General features: G+C 42.7%; 1 protein-coding gene across 3 annotated transcripts; it reads right to left on the minus strand.

Annotated features, from left to right (window-relative positions):
* Nucleotides 1–4379: 4379 nt before the first annotated feature.
* MACIR (macrophage immunometabolism regulator) lies at nt 4380–18546 on the minus strand. Of its 3 annotated transcripts, none has more exons than XM_035100200.3 (2): nt 18139–18546; nt 4380–6647 (listed from the first exon to the last, which is right to left on the minus strand). In XM_035100200.3, exon 2 carries the CDS (start codon nt 6624–6626, stop codon nt 6000–6002), a length of 627 nt encoding a protein of 208 aa, XP_034956091.1. In that variant the 5' UTR covers nt 6627–6647; nt 18139–18546; the 3' UTR covers nt 4380–5999. The 3 variants fall into 3 exon arrangements, with proteins under 3 accessions (XP_034956091.1, XP_088508954.1, XP_060136153.1); XM_088652828.1 differs by having other exon boundaries at nt 18384–18496; XM_060280170.2 differs by lacking the exon at nt 18139–18546 and adding an exon at nt 17744–17892.
* Nucleotides 18547–23545: the final 4999 nt, after the last annotated feature.

Below are 23545 nucleotides of genomic sequence, written 5' to 3' on the forward strand. Positions count from 1 at the left end.
TATAGATTATTCATGGTTTACAGTGACACTGGCTCACTACAAAATAACTTGCAAAAGGATAGTGCAACACAGGAGCATTTTTCCCCACGTAAAAGTGGTAAGGACGCTTTTCCATGGGAGAGGTTACTCCCCCCCCCCTTTTCAGCGTAAAACTGGCCTTGCTTAATTGATATTCATTTATTTGAAGCCCCAATATTTCATACTTTCCTCCTCAACGCGGCATTTACTCTTCACCACAGCCTGGTATATCCCTGTACTGTTCTCTCCCATTCTTGCTTTAAAGCTTAATCCATTTGCAGACAGCACATCGCACATTGCCTCTGAAAAAACTACTCCAGCAATTTGCTCCAAAAATAGAATGCTAAAAGCACTCGGAACGCGCTTGTGGAAATTGTGTATGTGTGAGAGGCAGAGGGAGAAACAAGATAATGTGCAGCCCTGCAGAAAGCTGTGGCTTTCTCCCACTTTTCATTAGGTGTTCAAACCACTAATGGGTAGCTGGAGTTCTTACAGCTCATATCTCTGTGTCCTTCAGAGAAAGAAAGTTCACCATCTTCGACAACAATGGAAAATGACTAAACATCGTGGATTAGGTAACATCACTAACCCAGTGTACACAAAACAGGGTATAACAGTCGTGGATGAGTCATTAGGAGTGTGCAAGTTCTAGGTTTCAACAATAAGCTGTTATCATCTTTCACATAGTATTTTATAGGGATCAAGCAGATTTAAAAACAACCACCACCGCTTTAGGTTCAGTTGTCAGGAAACCATAGAAAATTATATCCTGAAGCGTTGGGAGGGTGGAAGGATGTTCCTGGATGCCAAAGCTGTCTTTCCTTTGCTCAAACGTGTACTCTAAACAGGTGCCTTATCCTTCCTTCCTACAGATTCCTGTAAAACTTAATAACCACCTAGATATAAATGCAGAAGAATTCCCAACACAAAACAAAGATTTTTAAAAGTGGGGCATTGCTGGTAGAAGGGGAGAGGAAAGAAAAGTTACATGAAGAAGCTTGTATTTATGATCAGTGAATTAAATAAAACCTGTGTTTCGAGCCCAGCAAGAAAACTGCATATCACCTTCATAAATAACTCTGCTAGTTACCAAGAGCTTCATGGAGTCAGAATCTAGTAGTTAAGATTCAACAGAAAACAGAGGGGTGGGAGCAGGTACTGTAATTGCTCATATATGTCAGATTGTCATCAAGCACATTACTGGGTTGGTAACTATTAGCTATAGAAGTGCTCAAACGGTTAGCGCAAGGTTTACTTTCACAAATAATGCATAGAGATTGAGGATGTTAGCTACACTTGTTCTTTGACTGAGCACCCGGTGACCCTTAATATTTTGCACGTTTTCTTTTTCATACCTGCTAACACTTGATAAAGGCTCCGTCTCCTGATATCCACACTCCACATATAATTGTTTATCCACATCCTCAAATCCATGCTGAAATCTAACCCAAGAGACATAGATTCAGGTTTCATTATTTGCATTCAATATAAGAGTTAAGGAGAATTCAGTTTAGTCCACAAACAAGCTGACCTAATTCTTACCTCCAGGACTCGTACACAGGTTGGAAAACCAATACCGTTTGGATTCTGTACCTCTCCAAAATTTGCAGTACAGTTCTTAGCTCAATAAACACTCCCAAATGCAATTAAACAACAACAAAAAACATGGGCATTTTGGAAAATACTGTTATAAAAGTTTACAATGGCATACAGAAACATACAGAAATTAAATTAAAGCAGAGCTATGGGGGTTGTTGTTTATTAATCAAATTAATGTGGAAATGGGACATAACAAATATAAGAATAAACGTATACAAAACTGACCGTTTCCAGATTTATATTAAATTCAAAGGCCTGAACACTGGATTAAAGTTTTTCTTCTCTGATTGGAAATTCTGAACTTAATTGGCTTTGCAATAGTCTTTGAGGAGCATATTTTACACCACAGTCTCTCCCTACATTTCCATGGAAGGCTCTCATGTCAATGGAACAAACTTCCCAGTAAATGAGCTTAGGATTGCAGGCTTTGCATAAATTGTAGAGGAGCTGAGATTTGGCAGCCTGCCACGCTTTCATCTAGCAGTGGATCTCTTGCACAAATTCCTAGCTGCTGCTAAGATGATACACGGAACCTCAAAGGAGAATAAACATGCATTGACATATTTGAAGTTATGGATTGCAAAGAACAAAAGCAGGCTTGGAGGTAACAGAAAGCCCTCAAACGAATTAAGAAAGTGACTTCTTTTCTTTGGGTAGCGTCGAGATCCAAAAATATGCAGAGATGGCTGTGAAAACTTACAGGTAGGTAGCCGTGTTGGTCTGAGTCGAAGCAAAATAAAAAAATTTCCTTCAGTAGCACCTTAAAGACCAACTAAGTTTATATTTTGGTATGAGCTTTCGTGTGCATGCACACTTCCTTCAGGTATCTGAAGAAGTGTGCATGCACACGAAAGCTCATACCAAAATATAAACTTAGTTGGTCTTTAAGGTGCTACTGAAGGAAATTTTTTTATTTTGCTGTGAAAACTTAAAAAGTCTTCTACCCAGTCCTAAAATAAATTTAGCTTGTCTACATTTAACGGCTGCAGATTTGTCATATGCAGCTACAACTGCAGTCTATTTGCCTGTTATGAGATCCACAGCTGAGGCTATTGAACCTATTTGTTCGTCACCCAACAGGTGATGAAAGCTGTTCACTACAGCAGCACTGATCACCTGTTGGATGGTCAGGAGGGAGATGAACCGCCTACTTCCTCCCTTCCCCATGTAATAGTTAATTGTCACTGCCAGGTAACAGCACAACTGTCTTCTAGCACACACGCCACCCTCCCCACAGAATTTACATGAAGGGATTTCCTTCCAGCATCCTTTGAACCCCTTAAGATGGAAGATCTGTGATGGAAAACCTGTTTTCACTTGAAGGATTCTTTCACTGGATTGGGATGCATGAGTCTAAAGTATACAGGGCGCATTAAACTCTTCACTACAGTGAAGTCAAAAACCCTATCCAGTGGTGCCTTTCTACTAGCCCCAGCTGGCAAGGCCGATAATCAGAGATGATGGGAGTCCAACACATCTAGAAGGTCATCCCTGCCCTGTGCACACTTGTATGGGGAATAAACTTCACTGAACTCAGTGGGACTGACTTCCCAATAAACACAGAAAGAACTGTGTCGCACATGACGTGCAAAAAGGGGGGAAATGCTCAACCAGATGGAAGAAGCATCCCTTCTATACGGAGACATTATTTCAAGGACCCAAATATCTGCATGTTTTTCTTTCACCAGTGAGACAAGCCTTTAATTGTATTAGAATTAAACAAACAATAAAAAGAACGGGAACAGTGTGGCAGCTGTAGAGGAATTCCTAGTGTGAGCCTGAATAGCAATTCCTGATTTAACTTGACTGCTGCAAAGAATTACAATAGCTCATATAATAATAGATTGCTTTGAATCAGGGTTCTGTCAAATCCCCGAGAGCATCTCTTTCCTAACCAATGTTTCTTGCAGGATATCTAGAATAGGTGAATTTTGAAATAACGGACCGATTTAAAATCGTGTGAAGATATTATTTGGTAGTTAAAATTACTTCAGAGTCTAGCAATGCTCAGGTTTTGCCAATAGGAACATGACTGAAGCTCCACTCACATGTTAGTCCTCCTGGGCGGAGAGCTAATAAATGGAGGAGGACCATGTTTCTGGGTCCTGCCCCCAATGTCACTCCATCAATCACCCCTCCATCTACCTTGGCCCAGCTTTCTGACCTCCATATGTTTCATGAAGGTCTGAAGGGGTAACCAGCTCCTTTAGTGGAGATCTAAAGTGAAGTCAGCTGGGACAGCAAAGACCTTCCTACCGGTATCTCTAGCAGGGCAACACAGCTAGAATTGTCTATTTCTTTGCCAAAAGAAGACCACTTTGCACATGACCGCAATGGGCTCCTTTCGGAGTTATCCATTTTGCACAGTAACAAGGTGAGGTGAAGACAAGAAAGTCTGCAGCTCATCTTCATGAAAACCCTCCCATGTACAATATCACCAAGGGAGGGAAACAGCAGAGTGAAGTGAGCTGTACACAAACACAGTTTGCCGCATTTCTTGTTATTACAATGTTGGGTGGTGGGGGAAGGGAGTGTTGCCACACCATTTTCTAATGGTATAAATATGCAGTTAGAATTCTATGCCTTTGCTTCATATCAAGCCTAAGCAACCCAAATGCTTTTTGATATATATATATATATATATATATATATATATATATATATATATGAAGTAAATTTCAGACAACCCTGAAAAATATTAACACTTTAGGCACATCACCAAGTGTCTAACTCTCAAAGCCACAACACATGCCAGGACCATATAAAAGTATGCACATCATCCTTTTTATTTCATAGTCAACAATGTCGTTCCACAGGGTAAAATCAATAAATAATGTTTAACCAATAAGTGTAAAAACCCTCTTTGGCATTGGACGGTATTCTTCTGGTCAAACTAAAAGCTATGTAGGAATCGTTTCTTAAGAAATCATTCTTCACTACAATATAACGGTGCAAGTTGTAATAATTACTAGCGCTCCCTCAAAGTTAAACAAAATCTTTTGACAGATTCTGCAGGTTCGACATAACTGTGGGGGAAAGGTGTCAAGTATGAGACAAAGCCTAGTTTCCAAAGCATGTGCTCCCTTCTCCAATTCTTCCCAAAAGACAAATAACCCTGTCTTTCTACTCAGAAAAGTCAGAACTGTGCCAGGAATTACCAGTATTATTATTATTATTATTATTTAATGATTTTGTTTCACAGCCCATTTCTTCAAAATTGAAGCTTTCACTTCTAAATAACTTACAGATCAAAAACATTAAAATGGTTGTACAACTGCACATCCTAAAGAGACTAACAAACAAAATTATCAATTATTTTTAAATGCTATGGTTAAGCCAAGATAAATTAGGATTTCTTTTGACATGATTTTGCAAAGAAACATTTTAAATCAGTGCATTCGACATGATTCATAATCCAGTAAAAGCCTTCAAGGCTTTTTTTAAAAAAACAAACAAACAAACAAACAAACCCAAATCCCAAATCAAGGTTTAAAAAGTAGTATTCAGTGCTGTAAATAAACTGGAATGTTCAGGTGCAGTGCTAAAATGTGGTCTAGCAAGACCCTCCCCGCAACGATAATAATGTAATATGGTAGTTCTAGAATCTAAACTAGTATTTGTATACTACAGATCCAGGTGCAGCTGTTCACGATGTATATACACAACATAAAGATCCTCATGTAGGTGTGAAGACAACTTTTTTTAAAAAGAAACAAACCAAACTAAATTAAAATTAGTTAATGTTTGCCTTCCAATATTCCATTTTCCTCCAAAACAGTTGAAGTTTGTTTTTGTTTTAAATACAATGAAACCAATTTGAAACTTGAAAAGTAATTCAATTACATTTTTTTAAAAAAGTTGTAGTAACTTAAGTACTCAGGCTTAATTTCATCATTGATTTTTTTTTTTGCTTTGTTCCCAGTGCAAAACCAGTTACGGCAAGTGTAGACTGGATTCTTTTAAAGAGCACATGGGCTTACTCAAACGTATTTTTCCTATGATGCAAAAGTCATTACATTTACACACATATGCTTAGTATTAAGTAAGAGTGTATTTCAGTGCTTATCCATGAGTAATTTCTTACAGCGAGTCCAGTTAGAAACAGAAGTCATAGTATACCTATTTCTGAATTTATATCGTCACAAGTCCAGGTATCCATGTGCAAAACCTCCTGTTTTGTTATACTGTTCTAAAGATATCTGCATACAGAATTTCCAAGTAGTTACTTCCACGTGATTTCCACCCCATGCCATCTTCATAATCTTACTCATACAAACAGCGGTCTGGTAACACTTTGCTGCTGCAGCCAAGAACCCCATGCATGGCTTGTCCACCCTGTAAAGAGCTTTTTGATGCAAAGATGAGCCAAGGGCAATTTATCTTCATGTGTTGTTCTGAGCAAACATACGGTCCCCTCTTAGGGTGAGGTGTTGGAGCTGATACTGAAGTACGTCTGTGTCGGCTGGTTCCTTGATGTTCATTCTGTCCAGATTGAGGTAGTCTAGGGATTTAGAGTGAGCCCTTTTACCCTTGAAAAGGCAAAGAGGCAAAGGACCGTGAAAAGCCTTGTAGGGTTCATAAGGTAGTGGCTTGGTGCATTTATCCCCTGAGCTGGGCATCCGCCGCCTTCTCCGGCCATTGACCGCCGGGATCTCGTAAGGCTGGTAGTACCTGCTTCTGGCTTTACACACCCGGGAGGAGCGGGAAAGTCCTGAATCGAGCTGTTTGGAACGCAAGGTAGGCACTACCGCTTCGACTTTTTTCTCCTCCCCCACAGTGCACTTCTGAGCTAATTTCAGCAACTCCTCCCCTGTCGTGAAGCCAACCAAGTAGTTAGAATCCATGTGGAGGATCTGATAGCCTGAAACAGTCTGGCGCATCGGCGAACATGGGGTGCTGGAGCAGCGAGGTTTCTCGGACTCGGCCTTGCCCGTGGCACTCACATCAGCAATAGGCAATGGGAGAGTAGCTAAGATAGACCTGGACTCCCCATTAATGTCAACTTCCATTTTAAATATGAATCGGCTAGCCTGGAAAGACAAAAACAAAAAGCAGTTTGATTAGTGTGTTGCAACGCACAGAGTGACATAGAGATTCGTTTCTTGGGGGCCGCCATTTTGCAAGTGATCCCAAGTTCCAAAGACTTTAGACTGGGGTGGAAAACCTGCAGCTTCATGTTGGTGGGGGAAACCTAGGGGGGAGGGGGGGAGAAGACAGAGGGGAGGGAGGAAGCGAAAACAGGCAGAGCAATAAAACAAGGCGGGGAGCTGACTGCAAGCAAACAATTTTAGACTTCTGGCAAGGAAAAGGGAAACCGGGTGGTGTGGGCGGAGGGAAAAGAGAGTCCCAATGGGTTAAGTGGTAAAAGGAATGTGTGAGGCAAGGGCGATCCATCCCTCCCCTAAACAAGCAAGGAAGAGGGAGAAAGGGGTGGCAGAAAGAAGGGGTGGCCTGCCCTGCCCACTTTTGTCATTGGCCCTGCCCTCTTCCAGCACCCAGTCCCCAAAGGAAAGAAAAAGTTCCCCACCCATGCTTTAGATTTTCATGGGCAGAAGATTCCACAGCCAGAGTAAGGCCATGCATTGTAAGAGAGTTGGACTTGGATTCAAGTCCCACTTTTGTCATGAACCTGCCCTGTAGCCCTGAAGACCTTGTTTAGCTCTCAGGTTCCGTTCCCAAAATGGGAACTGTGGCCTGTCTACAATGTGAAGCCAGACACAATAACCACTGCAGAACCCCATGAATATGCAAACGTTATACAGTGGTACCTTGGTTTAAGTACATAATTGGTTCCGAAAGTCTGTACTTAACCTGAAGCATACTTAACCTGAAGCAAACTTTCCCATTGAAAGTAATGGAAAGTGGATTAATCCGTTCCAGGCGGGTCCGCAGAGTACTTAAACTGAAAGTACTCAAACTGAAGCGTACTTAAACCGAGGTATGACTGTATACTGCACACAATAAATAAGAGTACAGTGAACACAATTCCCACGTCTTGCCTGGTACTGAGGCCACACAACAGATTAGCTGAAGGCATTCTGACTAAGCCCAACTTGGATGTCTGAAAGATGTAGAACCAGAGACTACTAGCAAAATACCGTAGCAGATCTTAAGTTTTCGCATGCTCCCAGTTCAGAAGCTGAACTGGTGGATGTGAAGGTCAAAATATCACTAAGTTTTATTTGAAGACATACACACACATTAATAAGCAGCTACTTTTCTAGAAGGTATATTGACCTTCCTCCTCTGTAGACCTCAGTGAGAACAGCTTCCTCTGAAGCTGGTCTGACCTTGTACATCTCCTATTCAAGAACCACTGAAGCAGCTGGTACATGCCAAGTGAAAAGCTACGAAAGTAATCTAACTACAATCATGTACATTTCTCATTACTTTCAGTGGGACTGCTTATTTATGCAAAAAGTCCACCTCTCAGTGAACATTACCTTTTTAACATCAGGTTTAGAGAGAGAAGAAAGTCAGCATGTCCTCACACAAACCTTCCAAAAGTAGATTAAGAGTATGTGATCCATAATCTGTGTTCACTGTGAAATGCTCACAGACAGCTAGCTGCCTGACCCCAAGAGAATCAGCAACCTTGATTGCATCTATCTAGTACTTGACACGAAAAAAAGCTTCAGGTGAATAGGAAGGCGTCTTTGAAAGTTATTTGCACTAAATCTACTACAGGTATATGGATGTCAAATCAAGTGGCAAACAATGATAGAGTCTTCCAAACATTTTCCAGTCATTTAGCAGCTTGCTTTATACACACACCAATCAAAAGAAAATATACTCTGAAAGATCTATATTTGTGACTTCTTTCTCAATCCTACTCACAGTTACTTGGAAACACATTTTGTTGATCTTTCATGGACTCATTTTTACTTTAAGTATTTAGGTCTAGGATTCCAAGAAAAGGAAGCAAGATATCAATTTCTAGAACTAAAACCCACAACTTTTATAGCTTTAAGTAAATTTCAAAATGTAGAATTTCATACCAACAAAATACACATTTTAGCCATCTGGTTTATCTTTTTCAAGCTGTAAAAAGAGGCACATCACATCTAAACATATGCCCATGAACATTATTATACAATACATAATATATTGTCAAAACGAAAAATGGGAAACCTTGAAAGCGAGTTTCAAATACTGTACAGTGGTACCTCCAGTTGCAAACAGGATCCGTTCCAGAGGTCCAGCCACATTCCAATAAATTAGCAACTGGAGGACCGCTTCTGCACATGCGTGTGGCACGTAGAGCACTTCTGTGCATGCGCATGTGGCGAAACCCGGGAAAATACTTCCAGGCTTGCCATGTTTGCATCCCAAAGTTTACGTATCCAGAGGGATACGTAAGTGAAGGTACAACTGTATTGTTATGGAAGCTGCAAATGTTGTAGTAATAATGCAACTGAATGGACTTTTCAGTGGTGGCCTCCACTTATGGAATATGCTCTTCCCAGACACCATCATGGTCTGTCTTTAGATGCCAGGCAAAAACACTGTTATTTATCCAAGTCTTTGGCCCTTAAGTTGGAGAGTTAACTCATTATGTCTATGGCCTCTTGTTGTGCTCATCCTTTTAAGTGGGATGGGCAGAATTCAACATTTATATATGCATATAAATATCTAGACTAACATTTTAGGTTTTTGTTTTATTGCTGTTGTTATCTTTGGTTTTAATGTTTCTTGGGTGTCCCCCCCCCTTCAAATAAAATACAGTGGTACCTCTACTTACGAATTTAATGTGTTCCGAACGCACATTCGTAAGTTGAAAAAAATTGTAAGTTGAATCCCATAGGAATGCATTGGGAGAAAAAATTCGTAAGTCGAAGCAACCCTATCTAAAAATTCGTAAGTAGAAAAAATCCTATCTAAACCGCATCCAAGATGGTGGACAGAGCTCCATTCGTAAGTAGAAACATTCGTAAGTAGAGTTATTCGTAAGTAGAGGTACCACTATAAATAAATAATGTGACTGGGAACACAGAACATGTGCACAGCATGGATGAAAATAAATCCGCTGCAGGTACCAAATAGAAAAAGCCCCTTCCTAGATTTTGCACTGTCTTCCTACCCTGTTTCTCATATTTTAAGACATACCCATAAAATAAGCCATAGCAGGATTTTTAAGCATTCAAGGAATATAAGCCATACCCCGAAAATAAGACACACTGATAGGCGCAGCAGCAATGCCGGCCGTGGCAGGAGGAGGAGGAAAAAAATAAGACATCCCTTGAAAATAAGTCATAGTGTGTATTTTTGAGGAAAAAATAAATATAAGACATGTCTTATAATATGAGAAACACGGTAATATATTCCAGGAAAACTGGAGCTTGGGTCGTATATACTGAGAATACCTTCTGCTCCACTGCAATTTCAAATGTCAGCGGAGAATTGTCCATTGATTATAACCATCAATGCCCTGTGTCGGGAGAACAAGGACATAACTATGCCACTCTCAAGGGCCTTGGCAGTTTGGGAAGGATTTTTATGGTGTGTGTTTATTCTGAGCAAGGGTCAAAAGGAATAAGCGGCATTTTGTTTTATACCACAGTTACATGAGAGTAAGCATACTGGCTTTCACAGGACTTGGAAGATATACACTCCCTATACAAAAAGTGCTTTCATGAAAGATACACTATAGAAGATTACCCTGAACCCCGAGGGAAGGTTAAGGCAAAAATAGTTTCCAGATTTTTAAAAATGTAAGCCACAATTCTATATAAGCATTTACCTAGGACTAAGTCCCACTGAAGTCCAGCATCGTCTGAGTAAGCGAGCACAGGATTGTGCTGCATTTCATACAAACCAGAGCGGCCTTTCAGACGATGCTGGACTCCAACTCCCATTAACCCCAGCTGGAATCGTCAGTGGCCAAGAATGATGGGAGCTGGAGTCAAACAGCATCTGGAAGGACACAGACTCACCACCAAAAGGCTCCTTCAACCAGGTTTACAGTCACCAAAACAGAATGCCTATTTTCCGTTTTTGGGCCAGATGGCTTGGAAGTCATATTTTTCCATACGACTTTTTAGTTCCTGAAATTCATTCTGATTGTTCAGATAAAATATGGCGGATAGAATTCTCCAGGATATGTTGCTAGTGTGTGAAAACAGTCAAGATCCAAGGATCCCCAGGCATGCACCTCCAGATGGTGGAGAAGTCAGGTACCATACTGGCATCTGGGCATCTTCACTTGGTTACAAGTGTCTGATAGCCAAGTGCAAAATGTGCCTGGCGCCTAGTGAATTTCTAATGCTGAATGTAGCTACCATGAGTGCTGATCCACACACATATAGCGTTGGCACACCTGTCCAGGCTGTGGGTCACTGACATGCCAATATTACACATCCATGGGCCACACATAGTGTGTTACATGTGACAGGAATCACATAGAACACCTGCACTTCCCCCATGACTTTTGTCACAGGGGATGCATTCTGTTAAAAGTCTTTCATGGAGGCCTGATTGAAGGCAGAGGAAAAGCCAATTTGTCAACTTAGTTACTTGAATTGAGACAGGATTTTAATTTACCTGTTCAGAAACTGTTTACCTATTAATTGTGTTGTTTATAGTGACTGTTAAGGTAAAGGTAAAGGGACCCCTGACCATTAGGTCCAGTTGTGACCGACTCGGGGGTTGCGACGCTCATCTTGGGTTATTGGCCGAGGGAGCCAGCGTACAGCTTCCAGGTCATGTGGCCAGCATAACAAAGCTGCTTCTGGCGAACCAGAGCAGCACACGGAAACACCGTTTACCTTCCCACTGTAGTGGTACCTATTTATCTACTTGCACTTTGACGTGCTTTAGAACTGCTAGGTGGGCAGGAGCTGGGACCGAGCAACGGGAGCTCATGGTGATTCGAACCACAGACCTTCTGATAGGCAAGCCCTAGGCTCTGTGGTTTAACCCACAGCGCCACCCGCATCCTATAGTGACTGTTACCTGCTACAATTGCCTCCTACATTTCATTGATGTTTTAAAACACTGCATCCTTTGCTTTCATTCTGACCTTGAACATAGTTCCCAACAATGGAAAGGTGTGATGTCGCTATTGGGTATTAGGGAAGTTTTTTTACATCACTACTGCTGTAGAACTCCCACTCATACTGACAAGCTTTTGTAATATTTGCTCATTTTCTCCTGCTTTACTGTACAAACAATACTGGAAGGACACTTGATTTCCATGTGTTGGATGTATGACCCGTTTTTATACAGAGATCTTTGGTATTTGGCATGACAGCTGACACCAAGAGTGTTCTACATGTATTGCATGTGCAGGTGGTATTTGTGTACAATGTATGTATGTGGCATATCTAATAGACAGACAGGATGAAATTTTGCATAACTATATATGACAGCAAAATTATGCACACATACCACACAGAGAAACACTTGTGAGCACAGAGATGTATATAAACAAAGAGGACCTCATGTTGGCAGGTGACTGAAGAAGTGTTGGGGATGGGGTAGAAGACAGATTATTATTGATAACCTTGCTCTCACCTTGGCACTACTCACTACAGACGAATAGCTTTTTGTTGCTCTCCTGTAGCCCATACAACTGAAAACAACTTTCTTGACTATGAGCTCTCTCCCAAGAGATTGAAAAGGAAGCACCAGCCAGGACAAGAAGTGGGCTGGGATTTCACATGTCATCAACTGCTCCAGAAGCTTCCAGGACACACAACATACATATCTATCCGTGAATCTAGGGCACTCATGCTTTGGCTTTGAAGGGATAGCAGTCACTGAAGTCCCCCAAAACTGTTGCATGGGCAGTCATTTTTCTGTCACTGGCCATCTCCTTAGAGCAGAATCTATGCTGTATCATACCATGGAACACAGTGTGAAAGCCAAGGATCTTGAGAACAGGAAGGTTGTCAGCACCCCTGGTCCACAGTTCTATCAAGAAGCACAGTGACCTGTGAATGACCCAAGACTATCAGACATGAGGATGTGATTGAAAACATCATGGAATTCCTTGTTTACATACTCTCAAGTTATGATGGAATTATCTCCTCTAAATACTGCAACTTGTCCATACTGGTGAGAAAAGCAACAGAAACAATTTTTTCTCATTGTATTTGCCATGAAAAATATACATGGAACAATTATGTTTCTCACACAGGTGATTATTTAAACTGGTTCATTGAGAAATCATTTTGGCCAGCCTTAGTCCCTCACCACTACTATCCCTAAACAACAGATGTTTCCTAATGCTTGCAGCATGCAGCTACATTCAAACCCAATGACTGAAAGCTTTATACGTCATACATGCGCACGTTTGCGTTTTGTGGGATTTGCCAAGCAGAACCACTTGCCTATATTTGATTAGATATTTGCATGGATCTGTGTACACAGGATATATCATTCTGGCTGCATTAAGCACCCTGGACAAACTCTGGCACATATAACAAAAGACTATAAATAGCCCTTTTCAAATCAGACCTGCAGCATAACAACTCTGGCTGTTTCTTTTAACTGTGATAGTTTTTCACAACTGGGGCTTGCAGTGTTTCTTTTGACGAAATGCACACTTAACCACCATAATCACACAGATTAAACCTCTTGAGTCATTTAGCACCTGTGCATTTAAAATGCACAGAGGGGCTTCCAAGATTGCACCAGCTAACTCCACTCCATAGATGCAGACTTCTACAATCAGTGTCATTCTGAAGCAGGGTGTGGGTGTGCACATGGGTGTTATATGCGCAGGGCTCCCTTCACTGAGATAGGAACACTCACCCATTAACACAGTAGATTCATATAGTGGTGCCACAAATGGACAGTACCTAGAAAGGGCAGGGGAGGAGACCTACAGCATGGCTTTTTCTGCAGCACCCTGATTATGGAACTCCCTTTCTAGTGAATCTCAAAATGTTTTAATCCACCCAGGCATTGAGTACCTGAAGTTTTTTAGCAGCCTTTGAGGTTGCTGAATGTTAAATTATTTAACTGGGCTCCTTCTGGAGGAAGGCTGGTATAAAAACTCAGTAAATATACAACAGTGGAGCCCTATATTCCCTCGTCGGGTCACCTCTGGATTGGTGCCAGTGTCTAGTACGAAGGGTCAGCCAGCATGTTCTCAGAAGCCCCTTCATACATTAGTTACCAGAAGAGGACTAATGCAACTTGCAAATCAAATTGTCTTTGTACACTGATGACCATCTGCCATGGATGATTTAGCTGAGTTTCCTGCATTGCAGGGGGTTAGACTACATGACCCTTCCAACTCTATGATTCTATGATAAAAAATTTTGCTTCATGGGTGCTCCAAAAATGTGCACAAATATATTGCAGATGAGATAGTGAAGATGACACAATACACTACACTCCCCACAAACATAATAAACATAATGCTCAAGGCAGTCTTTGGATTTTGCTAGTTCTATACAGAGCTTCTGGGCCTGAAGAGAACTCAGGATTTCTGCATCCAAGTGGGTTATGTTTCGAGATGCAAAATTTCTGGAAACTTTGTAGCTGTAGAAAAATGAACTTTTTGGAGGGTGGGGGGGGGGGTTTGAAAACATGCAATATTCCCTTTTTTAAAGCACCCTTTACATACTGAAAGTCAATTTGTTACTTTGGGAACATAAACTGTATTACGCATAACTCGCTTTACCATATAATTTTCATGTCTGATATACTAGCAGTACAGTTTATTTAGACAATAATTACAAATTGAATTTGTTTTTTAAAGTTTTTGTTAGAAATGTAGCTACAAGCTACTGCCAAACTGTAAGGAGCCTAACATCTTTGGTTTTGCCTGTTTATGAGGAACAGGCAAAAACAGAAACCATCAACATCCAAACACAACCAAAACAAATAATAATGGTATTTATTGGAGAATTATTATACGTATCACCTCCAGTTCTCCACCGTGTCAAGCGGACATAAACCATCCATTTCCATATAAAGAGCTGAGAAAAAGGGGGTGGAGGACAAACGAATTGAGTACTACCGTGTTTCTCCGAAAATAAGACACCGTCTTATATTATTTTTCCTCAAAAAAGCCACTATGGCTTATTTTCAGGGGGTGTCTTATTTTTTTCCTCCTCCTGCCGCGGCCGGCATTGCTGCTGCGCTTATCACTATGTCTTATTTTCAGGGTATGGCTTATATTCCTTGAACGTTTAAAAATACTGCTACGGCTTATTTTATGGCTACGTCTTATTTTCGGAGAAACAGGGCATATGAAATTTAATCAGTCTCTTTTTCTAAGCTATCACTATCAGTTCTCTTTCTTCTTATTTGTTATCATATTAATCACGGGCTTCCAACAATGGAAGATTTGCCCAGATTGAAACATGCTTCTGCTCTTTCAACATGTCAGTTTATTTTTTGATTTGGTGCATTTTCAAACATAGGTAAAGGTAAAGGGACCCCTGACCATTAGGTCCAGTCACGGACGACTTTGGGGTTGTGGCATTCATCTCGCTTTATGGCCGAGGGAGCCGGCATACAGCTTCCGGGTCATGTGGCCAGCATGACAAAGCCGCTTCTGGCAACCAGAGCAGTGCACAGAAACACTGTTTACCTGCCCACCGGAGCGGTACCTATTTATCTACTTGCACTTCATGCTTTCAAACTGCTAGGTTGTCAGGTGCTGGGACTGAGCAACGGGAGCTCACCCGTCGCAGGGATTCGAACCGCCAGCCGCGTCGCTTTTCAAACATAGGCCAGCTTATTTTACATGCTACAAAAAATGGAGGGATCTGAAATAGGTAATAAACATGAAGACTCAGAGGCTGTGTTGTGCAAAAGCCTTGTCTCTAGTTGCAGGAGGAATATGCTTGGCAGAATCCCAGACTCCTTGACCAAACACCTGAAGATGTTCTGTGCTCTGCAACATTTCAAAGCACCTTTCCGACACCAAGCCCCAGGTGTACTGCCTGTTTTGTAATCCAGTCAAATGTAGAAGCCATAAACACTTAACATTCTGCCTTTAAATCTTGGATCCAACAGATTTGTAGCAGCATGAATTGAGTTGCAACAAAATTATTTTGCTCTGTACTTTCTGCCACTCCCAGTACTTTGAGGCCTAGTCAGAAGGAAAGAAAATGATCTACTACCGGTAACTATGCCAACAAGGCCGAGTCCAAAAGCAAATAAGGTACTGGATCTTTCTTCCCTCTGCTGTGACAATGGCTGTGCCCTTCAAGAGGCAGAAATGCATCTTCGTCTTGCATTTGAGAGCTGAACTCTCAAAGTACAACTCAGGACTTGCCTGTTCTTAGTATACTGGAATTGTAAGAATATGATACTGTACACAGTCTTACATAAGTCTTCTGCTTACAGTTTAGAATTCTTTTTGGGGGGAGAGTACTAAATATAATAAAAGGCAAAGGGACCCCTGACCATTAGGTCCATTCATGACCGACTCTGGGGTTGCGGCGCTCATCTTGGGTTATTGGCCGAGGGAGCCGGCGTACAGCTTCCGGGTCATATGGCCAGCATGACAAAGCCATTTCTGGCAAACCAGAGCAGCGCACGGAAACGGCATTTACCTTCCCGCCGGAGCGGTACCTATTTATCTACTTGCACTTTGACGTGTTTTTGAACTGCTAGGTTGGCAGGAGCTATTAAAAGCTGTTATTAAATATTTTGTTCATAGTTCTAAAATAAAATACTTCATAACTCATTTTTTCATAAAAACAAAGCAAAACAAAGGGCTTTTTTGGGGGGGGGGTGAATCAGTTTTCCCATGGGTTTCCCCAGGCCTTCACATTTCTAGTCGTGTTGTAGGTATACATTACTGATGATGCTTTAGAACAGAGGTTTCTGGAGTTTCAAAATATGCATAAATATAGGTAGCTTAAGGCGGCAGCACAGGGTACCTCTGCTAGAAATACATAATAGTTGTATAATCTGAAAATATTTTGTACTATGGCAACCACCATGGTTTATCATTGCTGTTGAATAAAGGTGTTAACCTTTAACTTTCTTTGAAGCTGCAACCTCTCTTTTGCCATGTGTGGCTCCTGGTCACCAACATGAGGGAGCTTCTGCAGAACAGAGATGCAGTGAAAACGGTATACAATAGTGAAGATCAGGCTCCATGAGAACGGGGTCAAAAAGATTCCAGTCTGTCTCATGCAGAGGAATCAGTGGCTGCCAAGAGCTCTCCATAGTGCTACTTCCTTTTATGGACAATGAGTCAAAGCAGCAGTACCAAGGAGAGTCATTGAAGCACGCTCAGAGGGAGGGAGACAGCACACAAACTACGTTTCAGCACTATTCCTTGGCACAGCTTCAGTACTCTAGCTCAGCGATGACAAGAGATGCATTTCAGCAGACTGAGAGGCAGAGGCTGCACAGCAGCAGGCAACTCCTTTCGGTCACCTTATTCGCTGAAATTAAACTTGCAGAAGAACAGGCAGTGGGGCGGCACCTGCTTTGTTTTAATGCTTTGCCATTTCTTTCTGCAAGACCTTGGGAAACACAGAGAGTGTGGGGTGTAACTAAACAACGTTGATATCTACAAAGGCTTGCCATTGTGTAGAAATGTTTGGCATTTTCTTGCAATGGAAAAAAAATAGTACATGACTCCCCCTACGCAAAGCACAGAGAGCAGCGCAAGATCAAAGATCCTCATGCCCCACTGAAATAAACAAACACACATGGATTGCATCTGTAAGTCTGGCATACTGTATATTGCACAACCTAGACAACATCTTACTGCATATATAATTGCAAAATACTGCGCCCATCTAAGTACAATAGTCTTAAGAGAAGCCACACAATACTACATAACCACTGGCATACTTTAGCAGTTTTTTTAAAATAAATAAATAAATAAATAAAAATCCTACTACCCAGAAGCTAGATAAGAGAGTGCGTGTTCTAAAACCTAGCGCATGTGTTGCAAGGCTGACATTTTTTTTAGCACATGCCATATAAAAAAAGCCATATGCACATGATTTATGGTCAGTCCGTACAGACACACTTAACATAAATGTATATAACCTACACAACCTGGAATAGGATTTTTCAGACCGGCACTTGAGGAAAAAACAACAACACACACACTTCATAAATGCAGATGTATTATCTACTTATAGGCGCACACAAGCACCATTGGAAACAATATTCATAAAAGCACGAAGGCTTTTCATACTTGGGCTAGGAGAGCTACATCGCACCCACGACGCGGACCGCCAGAATCCCGCCGAGTGTAACGAAGGGAGACAAACGTACACACAACCCAAATGTTTACAAGCGCGCGCGCGCCCGCAGATAAACACACAGGCGGTGCGCTGCACCTCGGTCGCCGGGCGCGCGCGCGCCTCCTCGGCCGCTACACCTCCTCGCCTCGCGGGCACGGCTCTCGCCGGAGCCTCACCCAGCCCTTAGTTTCTCCCCGGCTCTGCTCCCGGGGCTCTTCCAAGGTGCAAAGGGCGCGCCTTCTTGGCGCATCCACAGCCGGCCTCTCCTCAACGCAGCCCACCCCGACCTTACTCTTCTTGCTCCCCGTTTGCCGCAGCGGCGGCGCCCCCTCGCTTGCTCGCCTACCTGCCTTCCAGTGTGCCCGGACCTGAGGGGCCGCGTTCCGGCCGCCCGCGACGCTGCGACGGCGAGAGAACCAGAGAGGAGAAGCCGGCCGCCCCGCCCCGCGCTCTTATTCCGCGGGCCCGGGGCGGGGATTGTGGGGCTGGCGAGGCGGAGGAGCCGCTCCAGCGCCTGCCTCCCCGTCCGCCGGTTCGCTGCTTCTGGCCCGCCCACCGCCGCCGCCTCACTCGCTCGCCTTCCTTCCTTACTTCCTTCCTGGCCGGGCTGGAGGGACGGACTCCGGCCTGCAGGCGGCGCAGGGATTGGCGAGTCCTTGAACCTTCTCAGGCTCGCGGGCGTCCAGGATGGAGCCGCCCCGCGAGGCGGCAGTTTCGGGGTCCCTTCGCGCGCCTTTACGCTCGAGCCACCTGATGGAGCAGGTGGCGACGTCCCCAAGGCGGAAAGGGCAAGTCTTGGGGCGCCTTAAAATAGGGGCGTGGTCATGTTGGTTTTTTTTTAGGGAGGGGGCAGGACACCCGCCTGGTCCTCCTCCTCCTCCTCCTCTGCATGGCTCTGTCTAGCTGCAGATTCGGAATGAAAAGGTCTCCACCTTTAAATTACTTCCTTTGGACCCCAAGGGCTCAGAAAAAAGGCTGCCCCAAATCTTCAGTCATTCGAAAACTAGAAAGTTAAATAATAATAATAACAACCTAACATCGGGGAGTTCCTTTCATGGGGTTAATGAGTCTATCTTGCAAAACTACAAAGAACACGCCTCTTTTCATCTCTCTCTCTTTTTTTTTTAAAAAAAAGTCTATGCTAAAAGAAGTTTTGCTGAAAACCTTTTCGGCACTTCCTTCTCAAATTCCTCCTTTTCTAAATGTAACATTTTCCTTCCGCCCGCAAGAAGTTAGGTAACAGCAAAGGCCTCAAGGTGCCAGAAAGATTCCCAGCAGGTTCTTTTTTATGTACCTTGGCTAATTGCTGTGCAGGGGCATTGCTAAGTACTTAATCAGGATGGGGGGGTTGACAATTCAGAGATGTGAATGCACATATGCAGCAGGGCCAGCACGTCCGTGAGGCAGCTGACGCAGCCACCTCAGGTGGCAGAATCCCACAGGGCTCTTGCCCCCATGGGTGCCCCACTCGTCCCTATCGCCAGAGAAGTGGTGTTGGCTTCCGGTGAGATCTTGCAGAAGTCTAAGGAGATCTTGCCGGAAACAGCAGCTGTGCAACCCGGTAGTAAGTGAGGCTTCAGGACAGGGCGGCAGTGGCGAGAGGCTGCACCTTCCCATTTTGCCTCAGGTAGCAAAACAAGATGAGCCACCCAGGATGTGTCGGGATGCCTCTGGCACATTCAGATGAGAGGTGGCTGCAGTCTCGCAAGCACTGTACATTACAGTAGACCCAGGGGCTCTATATGCTAAATTTATTGGGGTGGGAACAATATAGGAGCACAGGAAGCTTTGATTCATCTAGATCAGGGGTCCCCAAACTAAGGCCCGGGTGCCGGATGTGGCTCAATCGTCTTTTCAATCCAGCCCGTGGACGGTCCGGGAATCAGCATGTTTTTAGATGAGTAGAATGTGTCCTTTTATTTAAAATGCATCTCTGGGTTATTTGTGGGGCATAGGAATCCGTTCATATTTTTTTCAAAATATAGTCCGTCCGTCCCCCCCAAGGTCTGAGGGACAGTGGACCAGCCCCCTGCTGAAAAAGTCAGCAAACTTTTTCAGCAGGGGGCTGGTCCACTGTCCCTCAGACCTTGTGGGGGGCCGGACTACATTTTGAAGAAGAAAAAAGAACAAATTCCTATGCCCCACAAATAACCCAGAGATGCATTTTAAATAAAAGCACACATTCTACTCAAAACACCAGGTAGGCCCCACAAATAACCCAGAAATGCATTTTAGATAAAAGGACATACTCTGCTCATGTAAAAACACGCTGATTCCCGGACCGTCTGCGAGCCGGATTTAGAAGGCGATTGGGCTAGATCCGGCCCCCAGACCTTAGTTTGCCTACCCATTATCTAGATCAACATTGTCTACACAGACTGGCAGATGCTCTCCAGGGGTCAGTACTACCTTGAAATGCAGGTAACTGAACCTGAGATCTTCTACATGCAAAGCAGATGTTATGACCTTTACCACAAGGAGATCCAGGGGTCTGCTGCAAAATAGCTGGGCCTTGGGTCGTTCTCCCCCCCCCCCATGCTGATATGGCTGAACTCTGCAGGAAGTTGTCTTCACAAAATAAAAGGGCATTCTGCCTCAAACATCTGGAATTAAGGGAGCAGGTTTCAGAGGACATGCACAGCTTTATTTATTACATTTGCAAACCACCTTTCTTTGAAGAACCTCAAGCCAGTATGCATGACTTCTCATTTTTATGCTCACAACAAACTTGTGAGGTCAGCTAGGCTGATAAGTAAAGTCAGCCAGTGAGATTCAAGGGTGAATGTGGACTTGAGTCGTGCTTCAGCACCCTTCAAGATACTTGTCATTCAACTTAGGATGGTTATGAAATGGCAGTACCTCCTTTCCTATTATTTCTCCACTTTTGCTTTTGCAAGGGGCTTTTACGACACTGTCAGCAGGTGGCATCAGACAGTCCCTTCCAACTCAAGATTTTTTTCAGCCACACTCAATGACATATCTGTATATTTGGTGGCAGTGGTGTGTCTGTGTGTGTACTATTGCAGCCTATAGACAGGAAACAGTGGTTCTACCAAAATTAAGGAAGTGGTATATTTCAGCATTTCCTCCTTTTTCTTTAAATTTAATTTTCTTTTTTTTAAAAAACAACAGGAAAGCACATTGCAATATCCAGTTGGTGCACCCTAATAGCCATTTGCTATTCCATGTCAAGATTTATGCATACCACCGCCTTTTTAAAGAGATGACTTATTCACCACCATTACCTCTTTAAGAATTATGGTGTGTTCAGGTACTTTGTGCATTAGCATGCTAAGTCTAATTCACTCCTTAGCCCTGGCCTGATTTGAAGAAAAATAGGTCATGCTAAACTAAGAATAAGGATTGACATTAGGGAACTATGTTACAGTTTACACTATCATCATACCTATGGCAACTCTTGGCAATGAACAAGGACCTGCACATTTAAAAGTATTGCTTTTCATTGCTGGGGCATTGAAAACTGACAGCTATGAACCTTACAGAACTTAGTATAAATTATAGGAATTTAGAAATACTTGCAATGCTATATTCCAACCTTGTTATTCTAAAGAATCCTTAGCAAATTCACTCTGCTTTATTTTAAAAATTAGCTGATAGCAGAAAACAATTTCTAGAGGAAGAGAAGTTCTTGTTTGCTACAGCAAAAACACTATTGTAGCATCTTAAAGACTTAACAAATTTATTATGGGGTCCGTTTTCGTGGACCAGACTTGTTCATCAGTTGCTTCAAGTGCAATCCTAAATTGGCAGGCACACACATGCACACACGCTCTCATACTGAGAAATAATCTACTATAGGGCTACTCTAGAAGAAGAAAAATGACAGAACACCACTTCTTAGTGCCTATCACTTCTAGGTGAAACCACTCAAACGTGTCATTAATGATCTACAGCCCACACTGTACAATGCTGCTTACCTGCCGTGTGCCCTGGGAGGTTGTTATTTCTAACACAAAAGGCCCCCAAACTAAAATAGCTACTTTTCAGCATTAATGGGTCACATAGCAGGAAGACAGGGAGCAGGCCTTGCAACAAATCCAGATACTAACTTTATTCCCATATGTACTGTACTCAGATGGAAGTCCTGTGTATGCAACAGTTGTATTAGCAAGCAGAGATATAACATGCTAGGGGGTACTGAGCCAGGTGAATTTTTGCCTGTTACACATCTTACAAAAAAACAACAACCCTGGATTTAATAATGCTATCAGTCAGGATAATCTGTTTTGCTGTTTACAGTTGAGCAGTAATTTCCATTTTTTCCCTATGAACAATGTAGCACCATCCTGAATTAGCAAAGCTGTATTTTGACATTTATAAGGGACCCAGGTGGCGCTGTGGGTTAAACCACAGGGTCTAGGGCTTGCTGATCAGAAGGTTGGCGGTTCGAATCCCTGCAATGGGGTGAGCTCCCGTTGCTCAGTCCCAGCTCCTGCCCACCTAGCAGTTTGAAAGCACATCAAAGTGCAAGAAGATAAATAGGGACCGCTCCGGCGGGAAGGTAAACGGCGTTTCTGTGCGCTGCTCTGGTTCACCATAAGCAGCATTGTCATGCTGGCCACATGACCCGGAAGCTGTCTGCGGACAAACGCCGGCTCCCTCAGCCTATAGAGAGAGATGAGTGCCGCAACCCCAGAGTCGGACAAGACTGGACCTGATGGTCAGGGGCCTCTTTACCTTTACGTCCTGTGTAGGGTTAATTATTGAATCCCTCCTCCCTTTTTATGAGTCTCAGTGTTCTCTACTTGAAATGTGACTATGGAGATAGAAATGTGATGTAGTTTTATTTAGTAAACATTTCCATAAGCTACTCAGACCCTACTTTTCCTCCTGTCTTCATGCATGAAGTGTTCAGCTGTATAGCAGGCAGAAGTTAAACATGTTGGACACTGTACCTGTTGAATTTTTGCTTGTCACATGTTGGTAATTCAGAGACTAAAAACATAAGCTACCTCCCTGTACATCTGACCAAGTTTTATTTTAAAAAAACAGTAATATTGCCTTGGGGTTATTGCTGCCTTTCCCTAATGGCAGAATGGTCAGTCTGAAACCTACTTCCACCTTGTGGTAAAGGTAGAAAGTGCAACATAAAGAGTATTTTGGCCTCTGCGACATTGAAGAAGCATGATGACTACATTCCAGCGTACAAAGGCTTCTCTAGTTACCCATTTACTCCATTTGCCACTGAATGCATGAAGATTGTTTTCTAATGAAAAAAACAATAGCGCTGAATGTGTGGGGCGTTATATGCTCATTATGAAAAGTGATAATTACATAGGCATGGTTTTGATATGTGGATTCTGTCAAATGGAAGATGAAGATTGACTTGCAAATCTGAGCAAGTCAAGAGAACAGACAGCATGAAACAGCTTACTTTTTTAAAAAAACTGTTTAGCAGAAACCTAAAAAAAGATAGTGAGCTCATTTTACCCTAGCATAGAAACTAATGTGCACACTTTAAAGATACATTGCCACAAAGGAAATAGGACAAAACAAACACTATTACGGTATGCAATGCAGGGAAATTAGGAAAGCTATAAAACGTATCCAAACCAGTATGTTTCCGTCTTCCTTATAATACATATTAGTAATAACAACAACGAATGAAACCGCCATGGGGACTGAACACCTTTGCCACTGGATACTGCGACACAGTTTTCCAAGAAAGTTTCCACCTTTATTTTAACCAGCAATCTGCATTTTTCTTTCCACCATATAATACAAACAATGCA

The sequence above is a fragment of the Zootoca vivipara genome, chromosome 10 (assembly GCF_965207765.1).
Source record: "Zootoca vivipara chromosome 10, rZooViv2.hap1.1, whole genome shotgun sequence".
Lineage (NCBI taxonomy): Eukaryota > Metazoa > Chordata > Lepidosauria > Squamata > Lacertidae > Zootoca > Zootoca vivipara.

Bases quoted from the DNA above. Each gene is read 5' to 3' on its own strand.
- MACIR (XM_035100200.3), bottom strand. From the start codon at position 6,626: ATGGAAGTTGACATTAATGGGGAGTCCAGGTCTATCTTAGCTACTCTC.